At 38.1% G+C, this 25880-nt stretch overlaps 1 protein-coding gene, 1 long non-coding RNA gene and 1 pseudogene across 2 annotated transcripts; 2 read left to right on the top strand and 1 right to left on the bottom strand.

Annotated features, from left to right (window-relative positions):
* Positions 1-7052: 7052 nt before the first annotated feature.
* Positions 7053-11701, bottom strand: LOC137746854 (glutamate receptor 2.7-like). Its single transcript, XM_068486867.1, has 5 exons — positions 11404-11701; positions 8719-10052; positions 8295-8610; positions 7765-8171; positions 7053-7673 (listed from the first exon to the last, which is right to left on the bottom strand). The coding sequence occupies exons 1-5, from the start codon at positions 11699-11701 to the stop codon at positions 7053-7055; spliced, it is 2976 nt and encodes a 991-aa protein (XP_068342968.1).
* A 1153-nt stretch (positions 11702-12854) lies between these two features.
* LOC137748722 (uncharacterized) lies at positions 12855-13964 on the top strand. Its single transcript, XR_011070110.1, has 2 exons — positions 12855-13073; positions 13155-13964. It is a non-coding gene; the product is annotated as an uncharacterized lncRNA (long non-coding RNA).
* A 3701-nt stretch (positions 13965-17665) lies between these two features.
* On the top strand, positions 17666-20264 carry LOC137748607 (alcohol acyl transferase 1 allele GSa-like; annotated as a pseudogene).
* Positions 20265-25880: the final 5616 nt, after the last annotated feature.

The raw sequence follows: 25880 nt of genomic DNA, 5'->3' as shown, positions 1-25880 counted from the left end.
TATAGAGAATTTTTTTGAATGGCTTTTTGTGAAAAAAGTTGAGGATAAGGGAATTCTACCCCATCTTTAGGGGTGTGCATATCACAAATCTATTTGAGTACATACAATAACAAAAAAACTCGTTATTTATGAGATTTGGGCTAACTTGGGCTTGTTTAATTAGACCATTGTCAAACAACGTAGGCCCAATTAAATTGGGGTTACCCAGTGGAGTTTTAAACTTGGGTCTATAGCAAGTGACCCGGTTGCAGAGAAGCATAGAAAATCCGAAACGAAGGAGGAGGTGGTATCTCATACGGATACGGGAGAGGTAATAGAAACCCTACCGGCGCACCGGAGCTCCTTCGCAGCTCCAATTGTATTCATCGTCGTCGTTGCTTTCCAATTCCTCTCTAGGTGGCTGGAACAGTTAAAGAAGATAATTTCCTCGACTATTTTTAACTTGCATTCAAACAATTTAATCCTAATTTTTGAGCGAAGTTAAGCTCTTAATCTTTTCTCTTTTTTTTTATGCTTTAATTGCATTTATTCTGAAATTAAAATTTGAATTTGGGTGAATTTTTTCGTTGGCAGGGAGGAGTTAAGAGTGCTACGGCAACCCGATTGCGTGGAGAAATTAAAGACCTCTTGAAGGAGGCAAGCTCCTTGTCACAGTGAGTGATTTTAGGAAAGACGAAATTCTGTTTCATGAATTTTATGTAACACTATGATATTACATCCGACCAAAAACCATATCTCAATACTATCTCCACAACTCAAAAGAAAATTTTCCACCGTCTCGCATGAAGTGATAAACAAGAAGCAATCTGCGTTGAAAAAAAAAAGCCATTTATGTTGTCGTTGATGTTGTAGGGCATTGCAGGAGCAATTGCTCCTGTGTAAGAACTTGTATGGTTTCCCCCTTTAATTGAACACTGTTCCATGAATTCGACTGACTGTCCATGACTGATTTGGAATCTAGTGAAGTGAGGCTCACTAGACTTCCGTGCTTCGACTATCACTTCACTAGATTCCAAATCAATCATGGATGACAGTCAGTCGTATTCATGGAAAACCATACAAGTTCTTACATAGCAGTCTCCTGCAATGCCCTACAACATCAATGACAGCATAAATGTTTGGGTGGCCGAGCGGGGGCAGCTATTGAAGGCTATAATTTCAGAACATCAGAGACACTTGGATTTCAACCTAGCAGCACGTATCTTCTGGAACCTGTTCAATGCACGTAACCAGAACACAAGCGTGAGATGGTTCTCATCTCTTTTCGTTTAATCTAAGAGCAGTAGCAGTCACGAAAAGGACGGAAGAGAGTGAGGATTGTTATCTTTCAGATTTGATGACTGGAACTCGGATTTGTTGAAAAACCGTCGTAAGAGCTCTGGCAGAGATATGGCAACCGATTCAGTTGTTAAAGCTTGGGGTGTGGTTCTCGAGGTTGGCTGAGAAGTGAAGGAAGAGAGAGTGAGAGGCTCTTCGGCGCCTAGGGTTTGAGGGAGCGGAAATCACAAGTGGGGGCTGAAAATTGGCTTTTATAATGATCTGGGGCTGCTAGGGTTTCCCCCACTGTGACACACGTGTGTCTCGTGTGTGCACGCCTTAGAGTAGTTCAAGCAGAGGTGTTGAAATAAAATGTGAATAACCGAACCGAAATTTCGGTATTCTCAAACACGTTTCTGGATTCGGTCGTACAGTTCGGAATTTCAATTCAATAGGAATTTGCCTCATAAACAAATCAATCCCAAATCCAAATCCAATATCAAAAATCCAAATCAACCAAATCCACATAAAATTAATCCAGAAATCCAAATGCAGAAACAATCAAAAACCCTAAATCGTAAATCCCTAATTCAACATGCATCCTAAATAAAAAAAATTAATCCCATAAAGAGGATTACCCGGGCTTCTTGCTTTTAATTTCTTGCATGACGTTCTGGATCTCAATCATCGGGGGTCTCTTCCGTTTCAGAGAATAAGAAGCGGCGGTAAATGATGAAGAATCGAAATGCGAGACGGAGTTCTTAGCTCGCCGTTGTTGTGGAAATCGTCGAGATAGACGCCGACTCCTAGAAAGAGATAGTCTGAGAGAGGGAAATGGATAATCGTCGGATCGTGGTGGCTCGTGGTTGTGTGTGGTAGTGGCTGGCCGTATTTGTGTGGTGGAGGGAGGCTTTGTTCTTCGGTTCGAGAGAGTTGCATGCTTGCAGCAGTTGCTCAGAGAGAGACAGAGAGAGAGGGTGGCTGTTTGTTGGGTGTGTGATCTCATAATGGACTAGCAACAATACGATTTAAATTCGTTTTTGGGAATTAGATCTAAAACCTCTTACAAATGAAGAGAAATATTACTAGACTGTGATTGATATAACGTGATTAATTCTGGCTTCATTTTTTTCATTAATTACAAAATTTTTGTTTTTTTCTGTTTTTATTATGGGTGAAATGGGTAAACCAGTTAAGTTAAACGATGGGAAATTCGTTATCAGGTAAATGGTTAATTTGTGGTTATGTGTACCAATATTTTTCACAGTTACATAAATAAATAAGAGTGCAAAAGTTTTCGATCCGAACCGTTGTCATTCTTACGCATGAAGCACTTTATCGAGAATGCAGTACTCTTTTACAATCTTCCTCAGTATCCTTAACTCTTTTACAGAATAGGATCCTCTCCTGAGCAAATGCTCGGGATCCTCATGACCAACCAACACGGGCTGTTGCAGGAGACTCCTCTAAAAGTTATAATAATTGTAGCTGTTATATCAAAATCCAACAGCCCGTGCTGGTTGCTCATGAGAATCCCGAGCATTTGCTCAGGAGAGGATCCTATCCCCTCTTTTACAACCTATAGTGGCAACAAATTCATACTATTCATTTGCATGCAGGCTGTTGCACCTATATACTCAACAGCTTCTCCAGCCATGAAATTGCCCAATTGATATGATATTTCCTTCGACAAAAAAAAGAAGATATTTCCTTGAAATGTGGGGGCAAGGCTGCATGTTGTTCGACTGCGCACTGCCGCAAGGAAATTGAGAGTTTGGGCAACATAAAAGATGTGATTAAGTACATAAGGCAAGGGTTCAATACTCAAATCCCACCTAAATAAGTACAAATTAACATGAACTAGTCACGTTCGTCATAGAGACATCACACGCATTAAGTTTGGAACCCTAATATTCTTCATGTAAATTGGTATTTTTCATGTAGATTTAATCACATAAATGTATAACAGACGGCATAAAATGAAAAAACAGAAAAGAAATGACGTTAAATACTTATCAAATATTCCACAACAAAGTAATAAGATCGGACAAGTTTAGACTTATTCGGGCAAACTCTCTCGTCAGTCAGGCAAATTTTTGCTTGTGACCAAAGTGTTGAAATGAAGTTTTCTTAAAAGAAACCAATACTACGAGCAATTTAGCAGAACTTAAAAATAAATGCAAATGCTTAAGTTGTGAACCCTAACATTCTTCATGTAAGTTGGTATTAGGGGTTTCACAATGATATACATATATATAGGGTAATGTTAGGGAAACTAAATTTGTAGACAAAATTTTGAAAACTAAATACCATGGAAGTTGATGATTAGATTACTACTTAACCGTGTTAGAAATTTAAAACGAAGACAAACCTGAAGAATTGCAGCAATGGAACTAATGCAATAATTTGGTGAAGATGTGGCTTTTAGGGTCGATGTCAAAGGAAATTTCAAGGAGCAACATCAATTGTATGGATGCTCGACAAATGTGGCTTGACCTACAGGAAAGATTCTCTCATGTGAACATCGTCCAACTGTTCACATAGAAAATGAGATTCATGGCTGCGTGCAAGGAATCATGACAGTAAGTTCCTACTTCACCAAACTAAAAAGTCTCTAGGATGAACGAGGAGTACTATGTTCGATTTTGGCATGTAATTGTGAAACAAAGAAGGAGATTGCTTCGTACGTTGAAACATAGAAGAACATGAAGTTTCTCATGGGGTTGAATGATTCTTACGCCACCGTTCGCAGCAACACTCTTCTCTTGGGCCACTGCCCACAGTAAACAAAGCCTACTCATTGGTTCTCCGCCATGAGAGACAGGCGAAAGTTTCCAGTGGGAAAAACAATACTACCCAACCAGAAGCTGCGGAATTCGCCGTGAAAACCACTAGCCGAGAAGCCGAATCAGAGGACGGTGGACCTCGATGTGGGAAGTGCAACAAGACGATTCACACTACTAAAAATTGTCGTGGTCATCTCAAGTGTACCTTCTTTGGATAGAAGAGTCACTCTTTTGGTTTTTCCCGCAAGAGGAAGGCAGTCTTTGAGAGTGAACAAAGTTGACCTTTCTCCTCCGAAGGCAATCAAGTTGCAACCCACGACAAAAGGGAAGTGATGCCTAACTTTCCTTTTTCTCAGGAGGATTGCAAGCAAATTCTCCGAACGCTGAACAAGAACAAATCATCTTTTGCCAACCAAGTGGGTAATTCTTCAAACCATGAAGAACTTTCGGGTAAAGCTTTTTCTTTCACACGCAATGGCAAGAAAAAGTTTGGATTTTGGATAGTGGGGCCACATACCATATCGTTTGCAGTCCTGATTCCCTCACATCTTCAAGACCCGTTGAAAACCATACTTTTGAATTACCAAATGGCTCATTTGCTAAAGTTACTCATGTTGGACAAGTTATTTTCTCTCCCAACCTTGGTCTTGATAACGTTTTGTATGCATCACTCTATACGTTAAACTTGATCAATTAGCAAATTAACCTATGACTCATTATACCTCACAATCTTTCTAAACCAATTTCGTGTCGTACAGGACCTATGCTCGGGGAAGATGATTGGGACTGCAATTGAACGGGAGGGACTTTATTATCTTGACCCACCAAAGAAAGGAACATGCAAAACCGTCAAAACCCCACCTTCTAGCATTTGGCATCAACTTCTTGGGCATCCATCGCATAAAGTTTCCATGTTATTTCCTTTTTTCCAAAATAAATCTTGTGATTCAAATAAATGTTTCATTTGCTCATTGGCCAAACACATGAGATTGCCGTTTCATTGAGTTCCATATCCACTAAGTCATGTTTTGAGTTAATCCATGTTGATATTTGGGGTGGTTATCAAGTTGCTTCCATTTTAGGTGCAAAATAGTTTCTCACCATCATTGACAATTATACTAGGAGCATATGGATTTATTTGATGAAACACAAATCCGATACAATAGAATTCCTTGTCCAATTCATCCACATGGTAGAAAATCAGTTCAATACTAAGGTCAAAATGGTTCGAAGTGACAATGGTCCCGAGTTCAAACTTGACACTTTCTATAATCTCAAGGAAATTGTCCATCAAACTAGTTGCGTCAACACACCACAACAACATAGTTTCGCTGAACGTAAGCATCGACACTTGCTTAATGTTGCTCGAGCCTTACTTTTTCAAGCTAATCTTCCTAATTAAACGTTTTTGGGGGATGCAATCCTAGCTTCTACCTATCTCATAAATCGAACACCCACACCAATTCTTCAAGGAAAAACATCATATGAAAAATTGTTTCACAAGAAACCGAATTACTCTCACCTATGAGTTTTTGGATGTTTGTGTTTTGCATCAACTCATGCACAAAAGCATTCAAAATTTGCGAATTGTTAAGTGTAGGATCCCATGTGCTGAATAATGTCTTTGTCAATTGGGGAACGTTGGTTTTCTTAAGCTGCAACATTCGAACAAGTGAGTTTAAGGGAAGAAATCCTAACCTTCTCTTCGTGCAAACAATCAATCACCTCCAGATGGCGAAGGATGATCCACCAACAATGTCTAAGTAGGGTGTAGTTAAATAGGATTTTAAAAAATTTTAAAAAACTTTTTTTAAGTAACAGATTTCATATAATTATGTAGAATTATGCAAAGTCTTAGGGATTTGAAAGGGATTTAAAAGAAAATACTCGTACTACAAATTTTCATGGATTGGAAAGGGTAGAATATTCATATATGTGTGACAGTTGCAAACTGAGTTGAATCAAGATCCAATCAGTTTGTGATTATCATTTGGCTTGCATACGAAGATATTTAAAGTCTTTTGCATAATAAGGCATAAATAAGAACTTAACCTGGATTTAACCCATCCATGCCACAGTCTCTTGATAAGAAGCTCAAATTGCTTGTGGTGCAAGTTTATATCTAACAATAACATCATTCAATCTTTCTGTTGGTTTCAACTAACAGTGACACACCTGACATAACAAATAACTCTAAACACTCGCAAGATGTTTAAAGACTATTTTAGACTGACAAAGAATTCTAAACACTCAGCAAGGGGAATTGTGGCACCAACACAGGCCGGAGCATTAGAGTGCAGATGTGAAATGAAAATTTTAGTAACTAATGTAGTATCCAGTCGAAGAGTTTTCAAAATGTTAAATCCAGAAGGAGATTCAAGGAGAACATAGCCCTACAGAGAACTTGAACTCGTTTGTAAGTACTTTTAAATGGCTAAAAACGTTTTTGGTGAAAATGCTTTTGGAATCAATATTTAGTAAAAATACAAGTAAATCCTAGTCTCTGCACATAATTGATGCTTCTTGCAAAAAGCACTTCAAGTGTTTTTGGAACCCAAAAAATCTAAAAACGCTTTCAGTCATTTTAAAAACACTCACAAATAAGCCCATTGTCTCTGCATATAAATTCTTGCAGTGGCGGGATCTCTTCAACTCCCTTTGCAAGTGCAAGAGTAATCCAATCATCAAAACTAAAGGAAACCGTTATTAGCACTTCAAAAATCTTATTCTACATTTCTCATAAGTGTATTTTTCTATCTATAAGGACGATCATAGCCCAGTCAAAATTAAATAAATTAGGAATAAGTTAGATGGAAATATCCCCAATTATACAAGTTTTTATTTTCTCTAATTAAGACTTGATTGCTTATCAAAATTTGTTAGTTAATGTTATAAATCACCAATTAAGATTTTAATAAAAAAAAAAAAAAAAAAAAACTATAGGGGGAGAATATATATTGACACAGTAATTTACTCTAAATCAATAGCTTTCTTGGGCAATAGTCTATTCTAATTCAAGGTGTAGGTCCGTCCCTCATCACTTGGAGAGGAAATTAACTCAACACCATATTCATGAGTACTACTGTCTTGGGTTGCTTGACCATTGGGATTCAGATTACCACCGTGCACGGAAGAATTAGGAGTTCCCACCGGCTCTTGATGAACAATGTGCGGTCCAGCAGGGTCGGAAAAGCTTGAGTATGAACTTGGGGGGCAGCTTCTGTTTAGTGAAGATTCAGCCGCAGCTATACCATAATCACCATCTTGCAGCGTGCTCTTCTTAGAAGTATCCAAAGTGAGTTCTTTTCCGTAATATACTCTTAATATTTCATGAATTCTTATCCAAAATGAGGCTTCCGTATCTGCGTGTGTGAAGATGTGGCTATGCTCATAGAGGAACATAGCTGTAAATATGAGGATAGCTAGTGATGAAGCAACACCGGCAACGATGAAGAGGCCCCTAAAGCTATCAAGACTAAGAGTGTTGGAACTTTCCGCGGTGTTGGAGTTTGAACATCTTTCATATTTCTTGAACCACTTATCTTCGATGGTCTTCATTTTATCTCCATCGCGCACTTTAGTGATTGCAGTTGAAAAATCACGTGTGAGAAGCGAACCTTTTTGAAAGACCTTCATAACCCAAAGGAAAAAAAATCCAACGTCAGAAAACATGTATTAATTGAAGGAGAGAAGCCCAGACAGAGAAACAAGGGGAACTTACAAATGCAAACCCATCAGAGTCGAATGTTGGTGTAACAAGGGTATATTCTGAGCAATACGTTCCAATAAAAAGTTTCATGTAGGGAGTTTCATCAAAAGCGGCAGAAATACCTCCATTTTCATTCCCGTTGCGAAGAAGTTTCTCCAATTCTTCTCTAGAACGATAGGGCCTAAGTTTATCGTCCTGAAATCCTACTCGCTTCAGAATCCCATAAATAAAAGAATTTATTTGGTAACCAACCTTGTCCCCATTCTTTATGAGCGTGTTTACATCAGCGACTGTTGGTTGGAGCTGTTGGATTGTTAACATTGATGTTAAACTGGCTGTATAACTTTGTGTTAGTACAAGAACAACAAAGCACCATATAATCACTACAAATCTAGCCAAGTTGCTCAATACTTGCTCCCCTGTTTCAAAAATTTCAAAAGAATACAGAAATGGCATCAGTATGTCATCAAATATGTAAGTAAGATTGTTTCTACAAAGCATCAACTACCACTAAAAAACGATTACTCATGTAGGGAACTTACGATGTGCGAAAACCATAATTGAGAAGGAGAACCAAAAGCTTGTGCCAATTTGGTGACGCGGAGACCCCTGAAATTCTTTGTTTATTGGATGTTCAAGAAACCAGACCACAGAACCAATGAATATGAAAAAACAGCCACTAGTTACCCAAAGGTCCCAGGTCAAAGGCTTCAGGAACACCCAGGTGTTTTTGGCACCTGTATTTCCTTTGATAGGCACGACCATAGATGCCCCTGCTTCCGTGTATGGCAATGTAAAGTCAACAAACAAAGATCTATTTCCTCTAATGGTAATATCTCCAACTGCAGCATCATATTTCTGTCAAGTAAAATTGCTAATGTTTTAACATTCGAATCGATGTTTTTCATAGAATAAAAATATGAAGTAATAAGGGGAAAAAATAAAGCTTAGAGTAAGAGTTTTTACCCCAATAAATACTTGATCGATCAAATCATTGTAACTACCAGCACTCGTACCATCAGGCCTTGCAAAGGGATGAAACTCATAAGGAACAGAGTACGGCAATACTTCTATTACCGCAGTAAAGACGTCAATGCAGTATCCAGTGATGTTGGTTGTATTAGTGCTTGGATCATGTTTCACACTTACAAGGTCGTCAAATGCTCCCTTCACAGGGACTCCAATTCTTAAGGTACCATTCGCACTAATCTGCCAACCCCTTGGGACCGAGGTGGTGTCTCCAGGCCATATAATAGGTCCAAGACTGGCATTAGAAGTAGAGTGTCTGCTTGTATTTTTGTCCGATTTAATGGTTCTTACAAGTCCATTTTTGGGTGTCCAATATCCAATCCCTCTTTCCCCATTATCATTCACATTAACTACCTGAAAAGTTGATGATTGTAGTTGCCTATTAATAAGGCTGAAATCTCCTGAAAGACCTCGGAATCTTGTACCTGATAGTTCTCGGACAAGTTCAGTACCACTTTGAGAGACCTCTAATCTCTCTGAACCAGTGGAATTGCCAGAATAGTTCATCTTCTGGAAGCGGAAGTTTGTTGTTCCAACCTTCTCAGCAGCCATGGCTAGTGCCCAAGCGGCATCATACGCCCACAACCCAAAAACATCCAGTTTAACACTAGGGATAGTTGGATTGTCTTGTCGGAATTTTGTTTGCCATCGAGCTCTAAAACTTTCAAGCTCTTTTGTAATGGGAACATAAGTTTTTAAACCCAACACCCCTTGCATGTCATCTATGTCGACAGAAGAACTCGAGGAAATTAAACGGTTAATCATCATCCCATTTGTCATTATCCAAACATAGCCTTCATCCATCATGCCAAAGTCTTTTGCGTTAGAGAAAAACCGAGAGCCAAGAGATGGGGACATGTGCACTATGAAGACCCTGGTTCGCATTGACATCAACTTGCGAAGCTCTGCAACAATTTCCTCATCGGTGGCGATTGAAGGAATGGAACTCCAGTAGGGCACACGAGCACCAACTGATTGCAAAGCAGTAGTCAGGTAAGGTATTACTCCCCTTCCGAACTCATTGTCAACGCTGATGGGCACTGCTTCAGTCCAACCAAAGGTTTGGATGATACTACTAATGGCTTTAACTTGAGATGAGTCATTTTGTGCAATTCGGAAAAAGTATGAACCCTGAAGAGAAGGGCATGTTGCAGAAAATGAGATTATGGGCACCTGAGCTTTATCTCCAAGCTCAATTACAAAGCTGGCTTGCATTGATGATTCTAACCCTATGATGGCTTGCACTTTCTCATTTTTTATCAAGTCTATAGCTGTTTCAAAGGTGAAAATTTGAAATTAATTAAACTCTGATGCAACTTCAGCTAGAAATAAGCATTACTAGAAAATTACAATGGTTGATCACGATACAAATCCAACCCAACCAGATCCAAACAAACTTGGTTCTACCCAACTAAGCCTAACTGACCAGGGTCACTTGCATGAGCCACGTTGGAGCAATTTCAGAAAACAAACAAAATAAAGATATATGAATTGAAGAAGAATAAGAACAGCACGCACTTGTTAATTAACAAAACTCGAAATTGATGACATATATATAAAAAAAGAAGTACTATAACAGTTCATTTATGTTATAACAACAAACTGATATAAAACATCAACAACAAAATTATTGAGTCAAGTTGTAAAAAACTGACAAACTTGAAGATTGAGGCTTGTCCGAATGCAATGTTCTAATAAAAAACTTGAAGAAAACTGACAAGCTTTTTTTTTTTTTTAAATGCAACGATAGATTGTATGAACAGAAAGCCACCTAGCCCTGGCGAGGGTGTGGGGTAAAGGGGTGGGGGTAGTATAGGTCCTAGGTTCGATGAACAGGGTGGGTCAAGGGGTGGAGTGGTTAAAAAAAAAAAGGCTTGTATGAGCACAAAAAGATTTGACGGCAGCCAAAAAACAGAAGCAAGCCGAAGGGCAGCCGCTTCAACAAAACAACACTTCTTAACAACATTCCTCTGACGCAAGTGATTTTTTACCATAACGGTAGAAAAGTATTGAATTTTTGCATGACAATATGAGTTTAAACTCTATTAATAGTTAATTTAACGTCTAATCTGATAAAATCTATCGTTTAACAAAAAAAAAAAAAAAAAAAAAAAAAATTATTCCCCAGACACAACATGTAATAGAAGAAGAAACTGCTACCGGTTAAATTTCTTTTATTCAATGTCGAAATTAAATAATTAATATTTAAATTTCCCACAAGCCATACCGGCTCATCCTTGGTCGTGCTAAGCCGAATACACCAAGGTTGTGACAGATCACATACATTTAGCATCTCCAAGTACCGAACCACGCAAGAAATTTTTAGTTGTGATGGGAACACGGATAGTACATCACGTGTTTTTATGTAAGTGATGGAAAATTTTAATTTTTAAGTTATTAACCTTTTACACACATAACCCACCATTTATATAGGAACACGTGGTGTACCATCTTGGGTGACGATCACACTGAAAAATCTTTCGAACCACACCAAATATCATGGAAGACCCCGACCATTTGAACCAATTGGGAATCAACACCTTTAATATTCTAATAGATAGTGAAACATATTTAAGAGAAGAAAAAAGAACACACAAAAAAGAGAAGAGGTAGAGAAAGAACCTGCAGTAGCTGCAACAACGACATCTTCTGCAGAGTCCCTTCTGTGTAGGACCAGCCTGGTTTTGTAGCCTGCATGAGAGGCGTAGAAGTCGGCGAGGGCCATGTCGATGCAGCTCATCCCCATTTTCCCAAACCCGGTGTCCAAGTCAAGAACCACTCCCACATGTACTGAGATTAATGTTGTGTTTTGTGCCCCGACGAAGAAGATCCTCAAGAAAAGGAAGAAAAGAAAGACGGGTTTGATCATAGGGTATTTTGTCATGTTTGAATACTCTCTCTTGGAAGATTTGGAATTCATGGCCAGGGGTGAGGGAGACTAAGAAACTTATTTATAAGATGATAGTTAGTAGGACTTTGAATATAACAACAGTCAATTTGAATATTCAAACGAAGAAGTGAGTGTGAAAACATAGACCTTATCATATCTTTGAGGGCGCAATTTCTTCCTTCCGCCATCCCGTTACGTTGAGGGGTCTTAGGGGTTGTATATAGTGCTATGATGCCGTTTCGTTCAAGATAAGTTGCAAAAGGTCCTGTGTGTTGTCCAACCTCAATGTACTTGCTAAAATACTCACCACGTTTATCGAATCTCATAATTTAAATTTGTCTTTCAAGTTGTTTTTCAACTTCTAAATGAAAAAATTTAAAACAATCCAAAGATTTAGATTTTTCCGAGATAAGATAAACATATGCATAATGTGAAAAATCATTGATAAAATATATAAAATAAGATTTTCCGCAAATGGTTTTGTTTGGAAAAGGTCCACATATATCAGTGTGTATGATTTCTAGCCGGGATTGACTATGGTTTGAACCTAATTTTCTCGTGTTGGTGAGTTTTCCCTTGAAACAATCGACACATTCTTTGAAGTCACTAAAATCAAGTTGTGGCAACATATTTTGTTTTTTCAAGGTGATGATTCTTTCTTTAGATATGTCCCAACCTTTTATGCCAAAGCATGGAGGATTTTTCAGAAGTAGACATTGTTTTTGAACCAACTGTTTAAACATTAAAGCATTCATTTTTGTACGAACAGTCTAGTTACCACATATCAATTTCAAAATAAGCACTGCCAAGCAATTTATTAACATCATTTGAATGGTAAAACTTTTCACAATGATTGTCACCAACAAAGGTAGAGCCCGAGTTAGCTAACCTAGATGCATAAATCAAATTCCTAGGTACATAAAGTACTGGACTCAATTCTAAAACAAAACCAGATGATAAAACTAATTTGACACTACTTATAGATTTAACAGCTACTTTGATGAGGCGAAAAGGTAGAATAGTAATTTCACATTCAAGAGAGATATTTCTTATGGTTTTTCCTTTTATGGGATTGGTTGGTGTGCCATGAGGGACCCACCCTCTGTTTTGGTCCCCCGGTCTCTCACCTCTCTTCTCTTTCATAGTTCTCACTTCCCCCTCCTTCTCCGTTCTCTCTCCCGGTTCTCTCTTCACGCTTTCCCCCTGAAACTCTCTCTGCAACTCTCTCCCTTTCTGCGTTATCCCTCTCCCCTCTGAAAACAACACACACACACACACACACGTACCCACCCATACATACTCACATGGATACACCTAGTCGCCGTCTTAGTGGAGGAAGGAACGGATACCAGTATTCGAACCCGTAAGCTCGGGGAACCACAACGGTGAACCCTCGACCTTGGTAAGCTTTGGGACTCTCTCTAATCTTTCTCTTAGATCTATCAAACTCTAGTTAGGACTCATTTTAGGTGCTTTGGTGAAGGTTTGTAGTGAGAAACAACTCGGAGGTTTATTTCCCAATTTTCCGGCGAGGTGCCGTGACTTGCAGACATTTCTCGACCCTATTCCGGCCACGAATGGCCACGGGGAAGGTATAGATCTCTTCCTTTCTTCATGGGCTTCATTTCATAACCAAAATCCATGAAATTTATATGGATTTGAAGGTCTCGAAGAGTAGAACACAATCGTACCTATTAAGAGTCCAAAATCCTACGAAAAACGGTCGGAAAAATCATTGGAAAAACCGGCCAACTCTGCAACTTCGTGAATTTGCCTATTCCGACGTCCAAAATACTCCAAAACTACTCCAAAGTGCTAAGGAAGTTGAGTGGATACCTTTCCAAGCCTTAAATCTCTGAAATCTCACTGGGATCACGTCGGAGCAAAAAGGCACCTCGCCAGAGCTTCGGGTTTCTCAAGTCCCGTCGTCCGTTCGATAGCTTAAGGGTATCACTAGGATTGTGAAGTCGAGATGTGTATGCTGGCACCAGTTTCGAGCTTGATCCGTGAGAGTTTGATAGGATTGTGAGCTGAGGGTCTCGGGTGTACGGAGGGAGAAGAGTCGAGAAGGAGAGGGAGAAAGGTGTACGTGTGTGCGTGTGTGGGTCTGCCTGATTGGGCAGCAGAGATAAAGAGAGAGAGTTATAGATTTTAGTTGGGTCCAACAACAATTAACCCAATTATCTGATTGGGCTTAGGACATATAGAAACTAAAATGATTGGTGGGTAGGGCTAGGTATACTCAATCTTAAAAATATATTTCTACCCATTTGCATATTTAATTGTTCGTAACATTTACATATTTAATTGTTCGTAACCCAATTATCCGATTTGGTCCTAACTCGCGTCAACGCACTCGTGACGTCGAATACGATTTAATTACAATAGCGAGAAAAATAATTTAAAACTACATATATACATCCATGTCACTAAGCCAACAGGGCAATATCGTCACTTTACATACTGGGGGAGAAGATGTATATAATAATTTGGGATGGATCGTCACACAAGTACAACCCCACATATTTTACAAAATTACAATTTTTCCCCCTATGTTATTGTCTTTAACAATTATTATATCACACTACATACCATATCCTTTTTAGTTATTTAACTCATTTACAACAATTTATATAACAGTTTACCAAACATTCAGACATTGTTTTTTGTTGTTAAAAACACTTTTACAAAACAAAAAAAAAAAAAAAAAGTTACAAAACACACAACTGTTTATTCTCATAGGACAGTGGAATCACATATTTTTTAGAAAGCACAGGAATACCGAACTAATCCAAAGTATTGCCACTTAGTACTACGGTCTAGTGGTTTTCCCCTTCACTTGTAAATGAGAGGTTTTAGGTTCGATTATCAACAAAAGTGAATTTGAACCACATTATGCTAGCTCATTGTTAGGTTTAGCACACTCTCTCCTTAGTGTAGATAATATCATTTTTTTTTTCTTAGTATTTTTTATCTTAACCCAATTTCACCATTAGAATTAAAGGAATTACAACCCTTGATTAAGCCCAAAGTCAAAGACGACTTTTTTTCGAAGTAATGTTCTTCCTTGGAGAGGCTATTTTCAAACAATTTGGCTGAGGTTTGTTCTGAAGGACTTAATTGAATGCAAGTGTGAAAGCGCAAGCTTTTGTATTTGGCTAATTTCCTAGACAAGTTTAATGCGTCTGCAATATATTAGTTCTATATTTTAGGTGTGTCGTAATTTCTAGGTTTAATTACTGAAAACGTGCACATCAAGGCATATGTTGGAGTATCATGTGCATTCATATAGGAAACGAGAATCACATCATTGCATATCTTGAAGATTATAATATCAGTTTAATTGCCCAGTTTTAAGAAATAACCCAATTTGATTTTATTCTAGTACATAATTCCGGTTTCCTTTATTCTAGGCTGTTGGTCCTATCATTCATCTTTGCTTGGTTATAAGATTTGAGCATAAAAGGTTTAAAGCAAAGTTCTTGAGTGATAGGTTAGAAGAGTGATCTTAGTGAAACACTTCATACCTCTCACATTATTCATCATATTCATTTGGGTGAAGAAGTTGCGTCCATCTATGTGACGAAGTTGAGTGCAATCTCTTTAGTCGTGAGCAGAACTTGCTAAGTGCATCGTGCTACATGATTAAAAGTACAAGAGAAAATTTCAAGTGTAGTAGATGTCTGTCTTGTTGAGTCTTGTAAAAGTACTTATTTCTCAATGGTTCTTTAATCGGTTGTGTGCCCATGAATTATATCGTGAGTCTTTTGTTCTTTTTTCTCTATTTCATTTTGTTCTTCACTATTACGTAGTATGATTGAAACCGTTCTTGAATCCTCATTTGGAATTTTAGTTGAGATTATTTATCTATTGCAAATATGAAGATCAAACTGGTTATATATTATTATTTACTAAGGGTACGCTAAAAGAGAGTTTTGTATACCTCAGGGATTTGCTTGGTGTCAAAGCTAGAAACAATTTGAAGGAGAGTGTTGATGCCTAAACTGGTTTCTAGCTTCCAATTTTTTGTATTAAACAAAAGTAATGGCTTAGTTATTTCTAAATTTGTAACGGCCAAATATGTTGACTCAGTTCAAAATTACAAGTGTAGGGCTGAGATAGGTTTGCTTTGGTGTGAGGTTTAGATTAGCTTAGAACAACTGGGGTCTTGAAGGCCTTTGTTAGCTAGCTAAATTAAATGAGATGTAAGGTGGTATCGTGACCAAAACCCTTAATCATTAAAGTATGTAAGTGACGTTTGAATCATGTATTTGAACATGCTGTCACTTTTCTCTGAAATCCTCTTGGTTTTGTTTCTGTTTTCTTAAATAAAATACAACTAGATTGAATCATGTATTTGAACATGCTGAACACAAAATTTGACAAAAAGTTCAATGTTCGGAAGTTAAGCATCGAACATAAGAGTTGAGGATTAGCCGATAACTATGAACATGGAATCGGGGGTTCGGTTAACCAATGCTAGCTGAACCCGCTCGCGATCTTCTCCTCCAAGTCGACTCCTGGCCTTCATGCTGCTGTTACAAAGTCTTGATACAATTTGGCTTCTTACTTCTTAGTGATGGAATTTTACGTATTGTTATATTAAACTCCAATGAATATATGAACACTCAAGTCTAGTTTGGTTTGATTTCTTCTAAAAATTGATGGGGAAGAACAATTGGATGGCTAACCACCAACTTAAATGAACGCAAATAAAGACATAATTCACAAGTAGTTGCAAAGAGCTATTATAATTCTCAAAAGAGTGTGCATAGCTTGATGAAGAACCGAATATTGATGGAGGAAAGTGGGTTCGGCAGCCCCGTATTAAAGGGGAGGTTGTTGGATGAGAAGATATATCGTGTAAGATAGAGAAGGATTTGGAAGGGGTAATTTTGGAAGATTTGGTTGGTACGGAGAGTAGATGTTAAGTTTTTAAAATCTTGTAGAGTAAAAAAAGTTCGTTGGGTGAGGAGATAAAAGTTGGGTGTAATCAGAAGCTCCATTTTTAACAAACATAATATTGTCTTCAGTGAGTTCTGTTTTGTCAAGTGATTGAATTATTTGTTCCATTTTGTTTTTTTACAGATTTGCTTAACAGTGAAATGTTGAGAGTATAGATCTCATATTAGGTAAGGGAATGACTTTGCATGTGCTCATAAATAATTGAGTTACTCTTCATATTGTCAATTAGTTTTATAATGGAACCTCAACTACTCTCTTTTTTGGTTTAACAAACGACATTATCTACACTGAGGGAAAGAGGATGAGCTATGACTCACAATTGACTAATAATACTGTGGTTCAAATTCGCCTTTGATGAGAATTGAACCTAAAATCTCTCACTTACAAGTGAATAACCACTAAACTGTAGTACTAAGTGGTGATGGAACCTCAACTTTTATCAGAGTAGATTATCTCATGTGTGAAGTTCAATACTTGACGTGCTCCACGCCATGTGTAACAATATTCTCCCGTGCTAATATGCCAACAATGTTTTCCTTCATAGCCCAACACTTGACGTGCTCCCAACAATGTTTTCCTTCATAGCCCAACACTTGACGTGCTCCCAACAATGTTTTCCTCTATAGCCCAACACTTGACGTGCTCCCAAGTCCCAACAATGTTTTCCTTTATAGCAGACGACTAATGGATGTTTTACAAAAGTCACAGCTGGAACCGGGGCAGGTACGAACGATGTTGGCCTTTTTCCTTCCATTCCTATCAGAGGTTTTCTACCGAACACCTGTCCTCATATCCCTGTTAGTATTCAGTTTTCTGATGTTGAAATGAAATTCAGTATTAATGTATATGTACGATTCTGTGGTGTGAACTGTGAAATGGTTCCATGCACATGGCTCTCAACATGTTTTTCTTTGCAGTCCATGTTGATTGCGTGATTTAAACGTTACTTTCTAACAACATTTTTAATGGAAAAGAAAAGAATCACATTCACAACAGGTGGAAACTTGGACAAAAGATTCGGGAACCCTAGAGCATCTGCATAACGCTATATAAGTACTGACTATCAACTTTTAGTTAGCATGCATACCACAAAATAAAAGTTCCAAATCCTTTGATCTTCTGCTAGTTCTTAAGCTCGTTACTGAAGTGATGTCACTCTCAGTACTTCAGGTGAAACGATTGCAACCGGAACTTATAACTCCGGCAAAGCCAACGCCTCAAGAAACAAAGTTTCTCTCAGATATTGACGACCAAGAATTCTTGAGATTTCATGTTCCAATCATAATGTGCTACAAAGACAACCCTTCACTTAATAAAAATCGTAATCCCGTTAAGGTGATTAGGGAAGCCTTAAGTAGAGCATTAGTGTATTACTACCCTTTAGCTGGAAGGCTTAGGGAAGGGCCTAACAGAAAGCTCGTGGTCAATTGCAATGGTGAAGGTATCTTGTTCGTCGAGGCTTCTGCTAATGTCACACTTGAGCAACTAGGAGACAAAATTCTACCCCCTTGTCCACTCTTAGAGGAGTTCTTATTTAATTTTCCAAGCTCTGATGGAATTATTGGTTGTCCTTTGCTGCTGGTTCAAGTGAGTCAATTAATTATCAATTACATGTTATTTAGTGTTTCGTATTCATATTTGGTCATAGCCATTAATTCTTTACAAAAAATTTGAAGTAGGTTAAGGCTATGAGTAGTGTTTTTTGCGTTAAGGTCGCATACACACCCCAAAGATTTTTTGTAAGAAATTAGTGCAATCAATAACATATGAAATTTTTAATGACAAATAAGGGCATAAACAAGAAAGCGCTAACAATATTGTAAATAAGTTGAAGTTTGGTGGCACCGCAACTGTTTTTAACTTTTTCATAAAATTGGCAACCCTTGTCATAAACGAAAATTTATCATACTGCCACCACACCCAAACTTGAACTTATCTACGATACTACCACACCTCTTTGTTCTTATGATTAAAGAAAGTCATTAGGTGGTTTTGAAAAGAAAAGATTATGAAACGCTTTTCATTATTTTTCGAAACTAATTTTTCTTCAACAATCCTTAAGTTTAACCCTATGCATTGTAAAATTTGTATACACATCGAATTGAGGAAATTATATTTCTACATGATTAGGTCCTAGGCTTTCTACCAGTCTCACATCACCTTTATTGTGTAAGTTTTCCTTTGCCGTTCTTCTTCTAGGTTTTTGGCCTGTCGTCATGTTGTCCTCTTTGTCTTCTGTATAAATTTTTTTCTTTTATAAGCGTTTTGTCTAAATTCTTCTATATTTAAAGACTATTTCAAGTAACTACAACATGCACGAGACTCTTTCAAAGAGACTCCATCTTTCTTGAATTTTATTCCTAATTTTTACGAAATTTTTTATTCCTAATTAGATTATCTAATTTAGAAGGGGTTTTTTTTTTTTTTGTCTTTTCTTCTAAAGAATTGTTAACTAGCACGAATATGATGATCAAGAAAAAAGTCTAGTAACTAACTTTTGCAATATGCAGGTGACCTGTCTTACATGTGGAGGTTTTATACTTGCATTGCGCCTAAACCACACAATGTGTGATGCAACTGGATTGCTCCTGTTCCTGACCGCCATTGCGGAGATGGCAAGAGGCGCACATGCACCATCTATTCTACCAGTGTGGGAGAGAGAGCTCTTGTTCGCTCGAGATCCACCAAGAATTACATGTGCTCATCATGAATATGAAGATGTGATTGATCATTCTGATGACTCATACGCATTCGGTAACCAGTCAAACATGGTTCAACAATCTTTCTACTTTGGTGCCAAGGAGATGAGAGTCCTTCGAAAACAGATTCCACCCCACCTAATTTCCACTTGCTCCACATTTGACTTGATCACAGCTTGTTTGTGGAAATGTCGCACTCTTGCACTTAAAATTAATCCAAAACAGGCTGTTCGAGTTTCATGCATTGTCAATGCACGGGGAAAGCACCACAATGTACGACTTCCCTTGGGATACTATGGCAATGCATTTGCATTTCCAGCTGCAGTGTCAAAGGCTGAACCTCTATGCAAAAATCCACTAGGATATGCTTTGGAGTTGGTGAAGAACGCTAAAGCTACCATGAATGAAGAATACTTAAGATCAGTGGCAGATCTTTTGGTACTAAGAGGGCGACCTCAATATTCATCGACGGGAAGTTATTTAATAGTTTCTGATAATACGCGTGCAGGTTTTGGAGATGTCAATTTTGGATGGGGACAGGCGGTATTTGCTGGACCCGCCAAGGCCTTGGATTTGATTAGCTTCTACGTTCAACACAAAAACAACACTGAGGATGGAATATTGGTACCAATGTGTTTGCCATCCTCGGCCATGAAGAGATTTCAGCAGGAACTAGAGAGGATTACTCAAGAACCTAAGGAGGATATATGTAACAACCTTAGATCAACTAGGATCATGTCAATGATGTAAGTGTTAAACGTAATGCACTTTCTGTAATGTAGAGTTGTCTCTCTTGGAACTTATCCAAGAGTTATAGTTGTTATCAAAAGGTCTAAATGTTATTAAAAAATAGCCAATAATAAGATTGGCCTAGTGTTGTAATAAAAAATTGAAAGCAATAAAATTAAATTTCAGTTGCCGTTCAAAAGTCATCCTCCATATATATTCTCCTGTATTCTTCCTTTCTACAGTATAACTGAAAACTACAAATCTTTCCTCCAACAGTAAGAATCAAATTGCCCATTTGTTAGACAATTTAGTAAGTTTTCAATGGATTTCTTGAAGTATCATGAAAATGTCAGGAAGTTTGAGCCTTTATTCCCTCAAACCAATAAGAGCAAAATGATATATAAGCGATCGAGAACACAAAAGTAAACTAATCACACACAATGATAGGAGCCTTGCTTACTGTAGAATCATATGGAGCAACAATTACAAGCACTCAAAATTAAATTTTGAAGAAAGACATTGCGTGATGAACAAAAGCATTGGTTGCGGAAAATAAGGTGCGACGATTCCTCATTCGTCGCACCAAATTTTTAGGAACGAATATGTGCGTTGTACAAAATGCCAGGATACAAACCTAGGACGACTAATATTCGTGTCTAAAAACTTTGCACGACGAAAGTGAGTTATCGCAAAAAAGTATGCACGACGAAGCTATTATTCGAGAAATTTTTTTTAATAAAATAAATAAATTAAATTAAAATAAAAAATGTAATGAAAAGAAAAATAATTTATTTAAAATAAAAATAAAATGTATGTACAAGGAAAAAGTTTTAAAAGTAAGGGACTAAACAACTAAGAAAAAAATGTGAAATAATCTACGGGGTTGTCATTCGCATGCGGATGGAAATATTGGGGCAATAGGGGGTCGGGGTTGAGGACAAGCTCAAAGGTCGAAGGGGCGGAGTTCTGGGCATGCTCAGGTTGGAGGGGATAGCACGTTGACAGGGGACGAATATCCAGGAGATGAATGTCGGACTGATTGAGGGCCTGTACAATTAGTGACATCTGACTCTTATATGAGGCGAGCTCAGTCCTAAGGTTGGCCACCTCTGCTGTCAAAGTTGTCACCTCAGCCTTCGACTGGGAGGATAAAGAGGCTCAAAGTTCCCGCCGCCGAGCATTCCCCATCCCCTACTTCACTTAACAAGAAGCTACCGGAAGACACGGTGCAAAACGGAACGGCTCTTATTGTGATAAGACTCTCGGTTGTTGGTGTTGTATATATTAACAAGAGGAGAAAAATGTTACCAAAGCCTCTAGGGCAACGGCTGAAGAGAGAGGTGGCGTCAGGCATGCCATCTTCGTTCAGCCAAGGATCCTCTTCAGTATTTGGAGGATCTCTGGATTCTCGAACCACTTGACTTTCTTCTGACCAGCAGTGACGTCCTTCATGCTATCGATCTCCATCATCGCTGTCGCTGTTGAAACCCTAGGCACAAACAAAATGAGGGAAGACTTAGAACTCGATCGAATTGTTTTATTTTTTAAATAAATTTGAATTGGATATCTGACAGGAGGATGTTTTGTATGTCCTGTTTTTGAAAATTCTAGTATGATCTAGTGTATCTTATACACCGGAAACTTTGCACCGGAGCATATTAGAAAATCCGGCTTCGTTTTCTTTCAACGGACGGCCAAACTAACCTCTTCTTCACCATCTGGAGGACTTCTGGATCTTGGTACCACTTGATTATTACCTTATCAATGAAGCTTCTCTCCTCTTTGGTCTCCATCGTTGCTCTTGAATAGAGGAGATGAGAGAGAGTAATAATGAGGATTTTAATAGGAATAGAAGAAAATATAGTATATATCGTGGTTTGCCATGTTGATCAAGATTCTGTTTGTCTCTCGAAAACATAAATCCACGAAGATCGCAGCCGCTCAATTGATCAGGAACAAAAGTTAGGAAATATGAGCCGTTGAACATAATTGAATGGATGGGATTATAGGGAATTGAATTGAATACACCATCACTTTCATGGTTAATTTTATTTCTCTTGATCTACTTCTAATCTGAACCCCTGAGTTTCCCTAAACACAATCCGATGGCCCTTCTTATATCCAAACATTTCTCTAAGCAGCTGGATCAAGATAACACTTAATTGACTAACGAAGATAACGAGAACCATTAGCAATCTGTACTGATGAGAGGCGCATATATGAGTGTTAGTCCATGAAATAACTTAAATTTCAAATCAATCACTTGATATGCTTATGTTTTTTGGGATTTCCAATGGTCGGTTCATAGATCTACTCCAAATTGAGCCTAGTTGTACTGTTTATTTCTTGTCTCAGTATTGGGTGCGTGCGGTGTTGTATTTGCTGATACGATGGCTACATGTGCTTTTTGCATCTTAGAGAGACTTACATTGATAAGAAATGCCCTTTCACTGGAAATGTTTCTATCAGGGACCGCATCTTGGCTGGCACTTGCCATAGTGCTAAGATGAATAAAACAATCATCGTTCGAAGGAATTATCTACATTATATCAAGAAATATCAAAGGTACAACGTTCGCATTCATTTTTTTCATTTTCTATTGTATCTGTTGTCATTTTGGGGAATTAACTAGTATCATCCTCTAGTTGAATATCAGAGTGCGAAACAAACAAGACTACAAAATAATAAGAATATTATTAAACAAACGAGAATGTCGGAACGGTTACAAAACCCTAAGAGGCTACATCGTGACTAACTTCTTCTCAACTGAATAACAAGCATGCTATTTATAATTAACTAACCCTAACCCTAAAAGGTAAGAAACCGAAACCCTACTGCTAACGGCCTAAGCCCATAAAACCAAACATTAAAGTAAACCTCAATACTAATATTTTCCAACATCCCCGTCAAACTCATGGTGGTATATGACATGGGTTTGCAAACAAGCAGATGCCGACTAGCTCCGTTAGGCGGATTGGCAGGCATGTAAACTTGACTTGACTTGACTAACGAACTGGGAAACTAGCGAACTGATTCTAACTAGCCAGTGTTGAGAGTATGGAAAGAACCGATCACTAAATGGACAAGATTTCCATATCTCAATTGTAGCAACAAACAGCGAGAACCAAAAAGCTACTATCACTCGAGTGGTCACAGGTCCAAGCACTCGAGTGACAGTCACAAAACAATTCCAAACAGGCCAACTCGTGTAGGCCTCAAAACCAACCAAGCCCAGCAGTAGCTTCAATCAACAAGGCCCAAAAAAGGCCTTCAAACAAATCTTAATAGGCTGACAGATCGTGGGCTCCATACCCTTTTTTTTCCCTCTCTTCTTCTGTTTTCTTTTTCTATTTTTTTCCTTCCTTTTTTTTTTTTTTGGGCTTCGTAACACAATGATCAAGAACAGTGACAAATTATGGCGCAATCTGGTTTCGGTCAGACAACAAGTAACAAGCAGGGTGGGTTTATCAGGTCCGGTCTGCGCGGCGCGCAAGCAGGCGAGCGATGTGGGTTTACAGCAGGTGGTGGTGAGACGGCGAGGTTGCAGGCGGGACTTGGTGGCATGGCGACGATGCAACGGGTGCGACGACGGATTTCTGGGTTTAAGTAGCGAAGCAATCCGATGGTGGTGCAAGTTCGGGTACGAGCAGATGGGTATGGCGACGGGTTTTGGCTTGCGGGGCTGCGAGGGGTGCGATGTCATCGGAATCTGATCGAGACAGCAGACTTGGTGGGTCGGTTCTAGTGCAGCAGCGACGGGGGATGCGGGTACGGCAAGGGAAGCAGTGGTCAACTGGTGGTGGTGCGCAGGGCCGGTCTGGGATTTTTAAGGTCGGGGCAATACCAAAAAAAGTGCCTAGTATAATTCTACGTCAGAAAAAAAAAATCAATTGTTATAGTGTTTATATTTGTGCATGCCGATGTAACTTTTCTTTGATAAAATGGTAGCAGGATGTGAGGGATTATGTTAAGCAACAAGATGGGTTGGTTATAATTTAGTATCTAACTTGTCATTTAAAAGATTCATACTTAAGACTTTTCACTTAGAAATGAAGAAAAAATAGATTTCACATATAAGCCATAACATTACACTTTAGTTTGTAATTAGATAAGGGTACACAAATATTTCACATGCAAAAATCTATTAAAGTATGAAAGGTATTTTTGTATAAAACTTATAGTTATCGGAATAATTTTCTAATTTACTATCCCTTGAAGCCTCGTAAGAATTGTCATATTTTTCTCTCAAATTTTTATATATAATGTTATAAACAATGAATGAACCAAAAAAATTATTGAAAAACCAAATACCACATATATGTTATTAAAAATATAACTCATTTTTCTTGGATAAGAAAGAAATGTAACCCTAAACCCTAACATTATATTGAAACAGATCATCATTGCTAAAGAAAAAAGAAAATTAATGAAAAGAGCTTGAAAACTTTGAGTTATAACGATAAAGACAAAATAAAGGGTAAAATAAATAGTACCATAATTGATTGTTTAATGTAAAAATATGATTTTTTGTTAAAGTAAACAGTACCGGTAGCTTTTCGTTAAAGTTCCAAAAAAAAAAAAAGGCCCTCATTTTGATCTGAACTTGGGTGGCTACTATTATTATTATTATTTGCCAAGGGGTGGTAATTAATCGAAAATGAATTTGTAAAAACCACTTTCGTCAAAGGCACGTATAGAAATATAACTACTTATTTAAACCAAAGATGAAATAAATGCATAAAAATAGGCAGTTTTAAGTTTCGAACCCGTGTTCCTTTCCATTGCAAAAAAGCAGCGAAACACTGCTGCAAATGACAACTAATGACAAATATCCAGTTTTATATTTTTATACACTTGATGGACATAACATTAAAATAATAGAAATTAAATTTTTTGGTGTCCTCAATTTTTTGAAGCCCTGTGCGGTCGCCCTGGCTGCCCTAGGCTAGGACCGAGCTTGGTGGTGCGGACAGCGAGTTTAATGGATAGTTGCAGAATTGATTCAAGCAGCGAAGTGGCGTGGCACGACAAAGCTTTAACAATCTTCTTTTTTTTTTTTTTTTTTTAATTTTATATATCAAACTAAATGCACAAATAGACGAAACTGATAACAACCAAAAGCAAATTAAATCCCAAAGGATTGAACCCGCTCTAATACCAAATTGAATATGCGAAACAAACAAGACTACAAAATAATAAGAATATTATTAAACAAACGAGAATGCCGAAACGGCTACAAAAGCCTACAAGGCTACATTGTGACTAACTTGTTCTCAACTGAATAACAAGCATGCTAGTTATAATAAACTTAGCTTAACCCCAAAATGTAAGAAACCGAAACCCTAATACTAATGGGCTAAGCCCCAGAAAACCAGAACATTAAAGGAAACCTAAATACTAATATTTGCCAACACCTGTTTGCTCTTCTGAAATCTTTTTCGTTCTTGTCGCTTGCTTAAGATATGAAAAGTGACATTCCAACATCCCGGCACACGTACCTCCATGCTTCCGTGTGTAGGAAGGAGATCATGTTACCATCGGCCAGTGCAGGTGATTTACCTTAGCTCGTTTTTAACTACATGTTTATGTATGTAATTTGGCAAGCGCTAGTGCTCATTTTGTTCATTTTTTGGGTACTTTACCAACTGTCCGAGACTAAGAGGTTCAACGTGTTGAAGGTGACTCCTGCTGGATCTTCCCGCACTGGCAAGAAGGCTTTCGCTGGAATTTTGTTGTTTCGATGATTCTCGTGTTTGAATTATAGTGCGTGTGCTTTGAGTTGAGATGGCTAGTTCTTTCTGTTCCACCGCGGCAGC

This window comes from Pyrus communis, chromosome 10, assembly GCF_963583255.1.
Source record: "Pyrus communis chromosome 10, drPyrComm1.1, whole genome shotgun sequence".
Lineage (NCBI taxonomy): Eukaryota > Viridiplantae > Streptophyta > Magnoliopsida > Rosales > Rosaceae > Pyrus > Pyrus communis.
The sequence above is the reverse complement of the archived record's forward strand: the minus strand, read 5'-3'. Positions and strand labels throughout refer to the sequence as shown.

Coding starts and splice junctions, on each gene's coding strand:
- LOC137746854 (XM_068486867.1), bottom strand. CDS start 11,701: ATGAATTCCAAATCTTCCAAGAGAGAGTATTCAAACATGACAAAATAC. Junction 8,172..8,294: donor AATTATGGTTTTCGCACATC/GTAAGTTCCCTA, acceptor TTTTTGAAACAG/GGGAGCAAGTATTGAGCAAC. Junction 7,674..7,764: donor ACTCTGATGGGTTTGCATTT/GTAAGTTCCCCT, acceptor TGGGTTATGAAG/GTCTTTCAAAAAGGTTCGCT.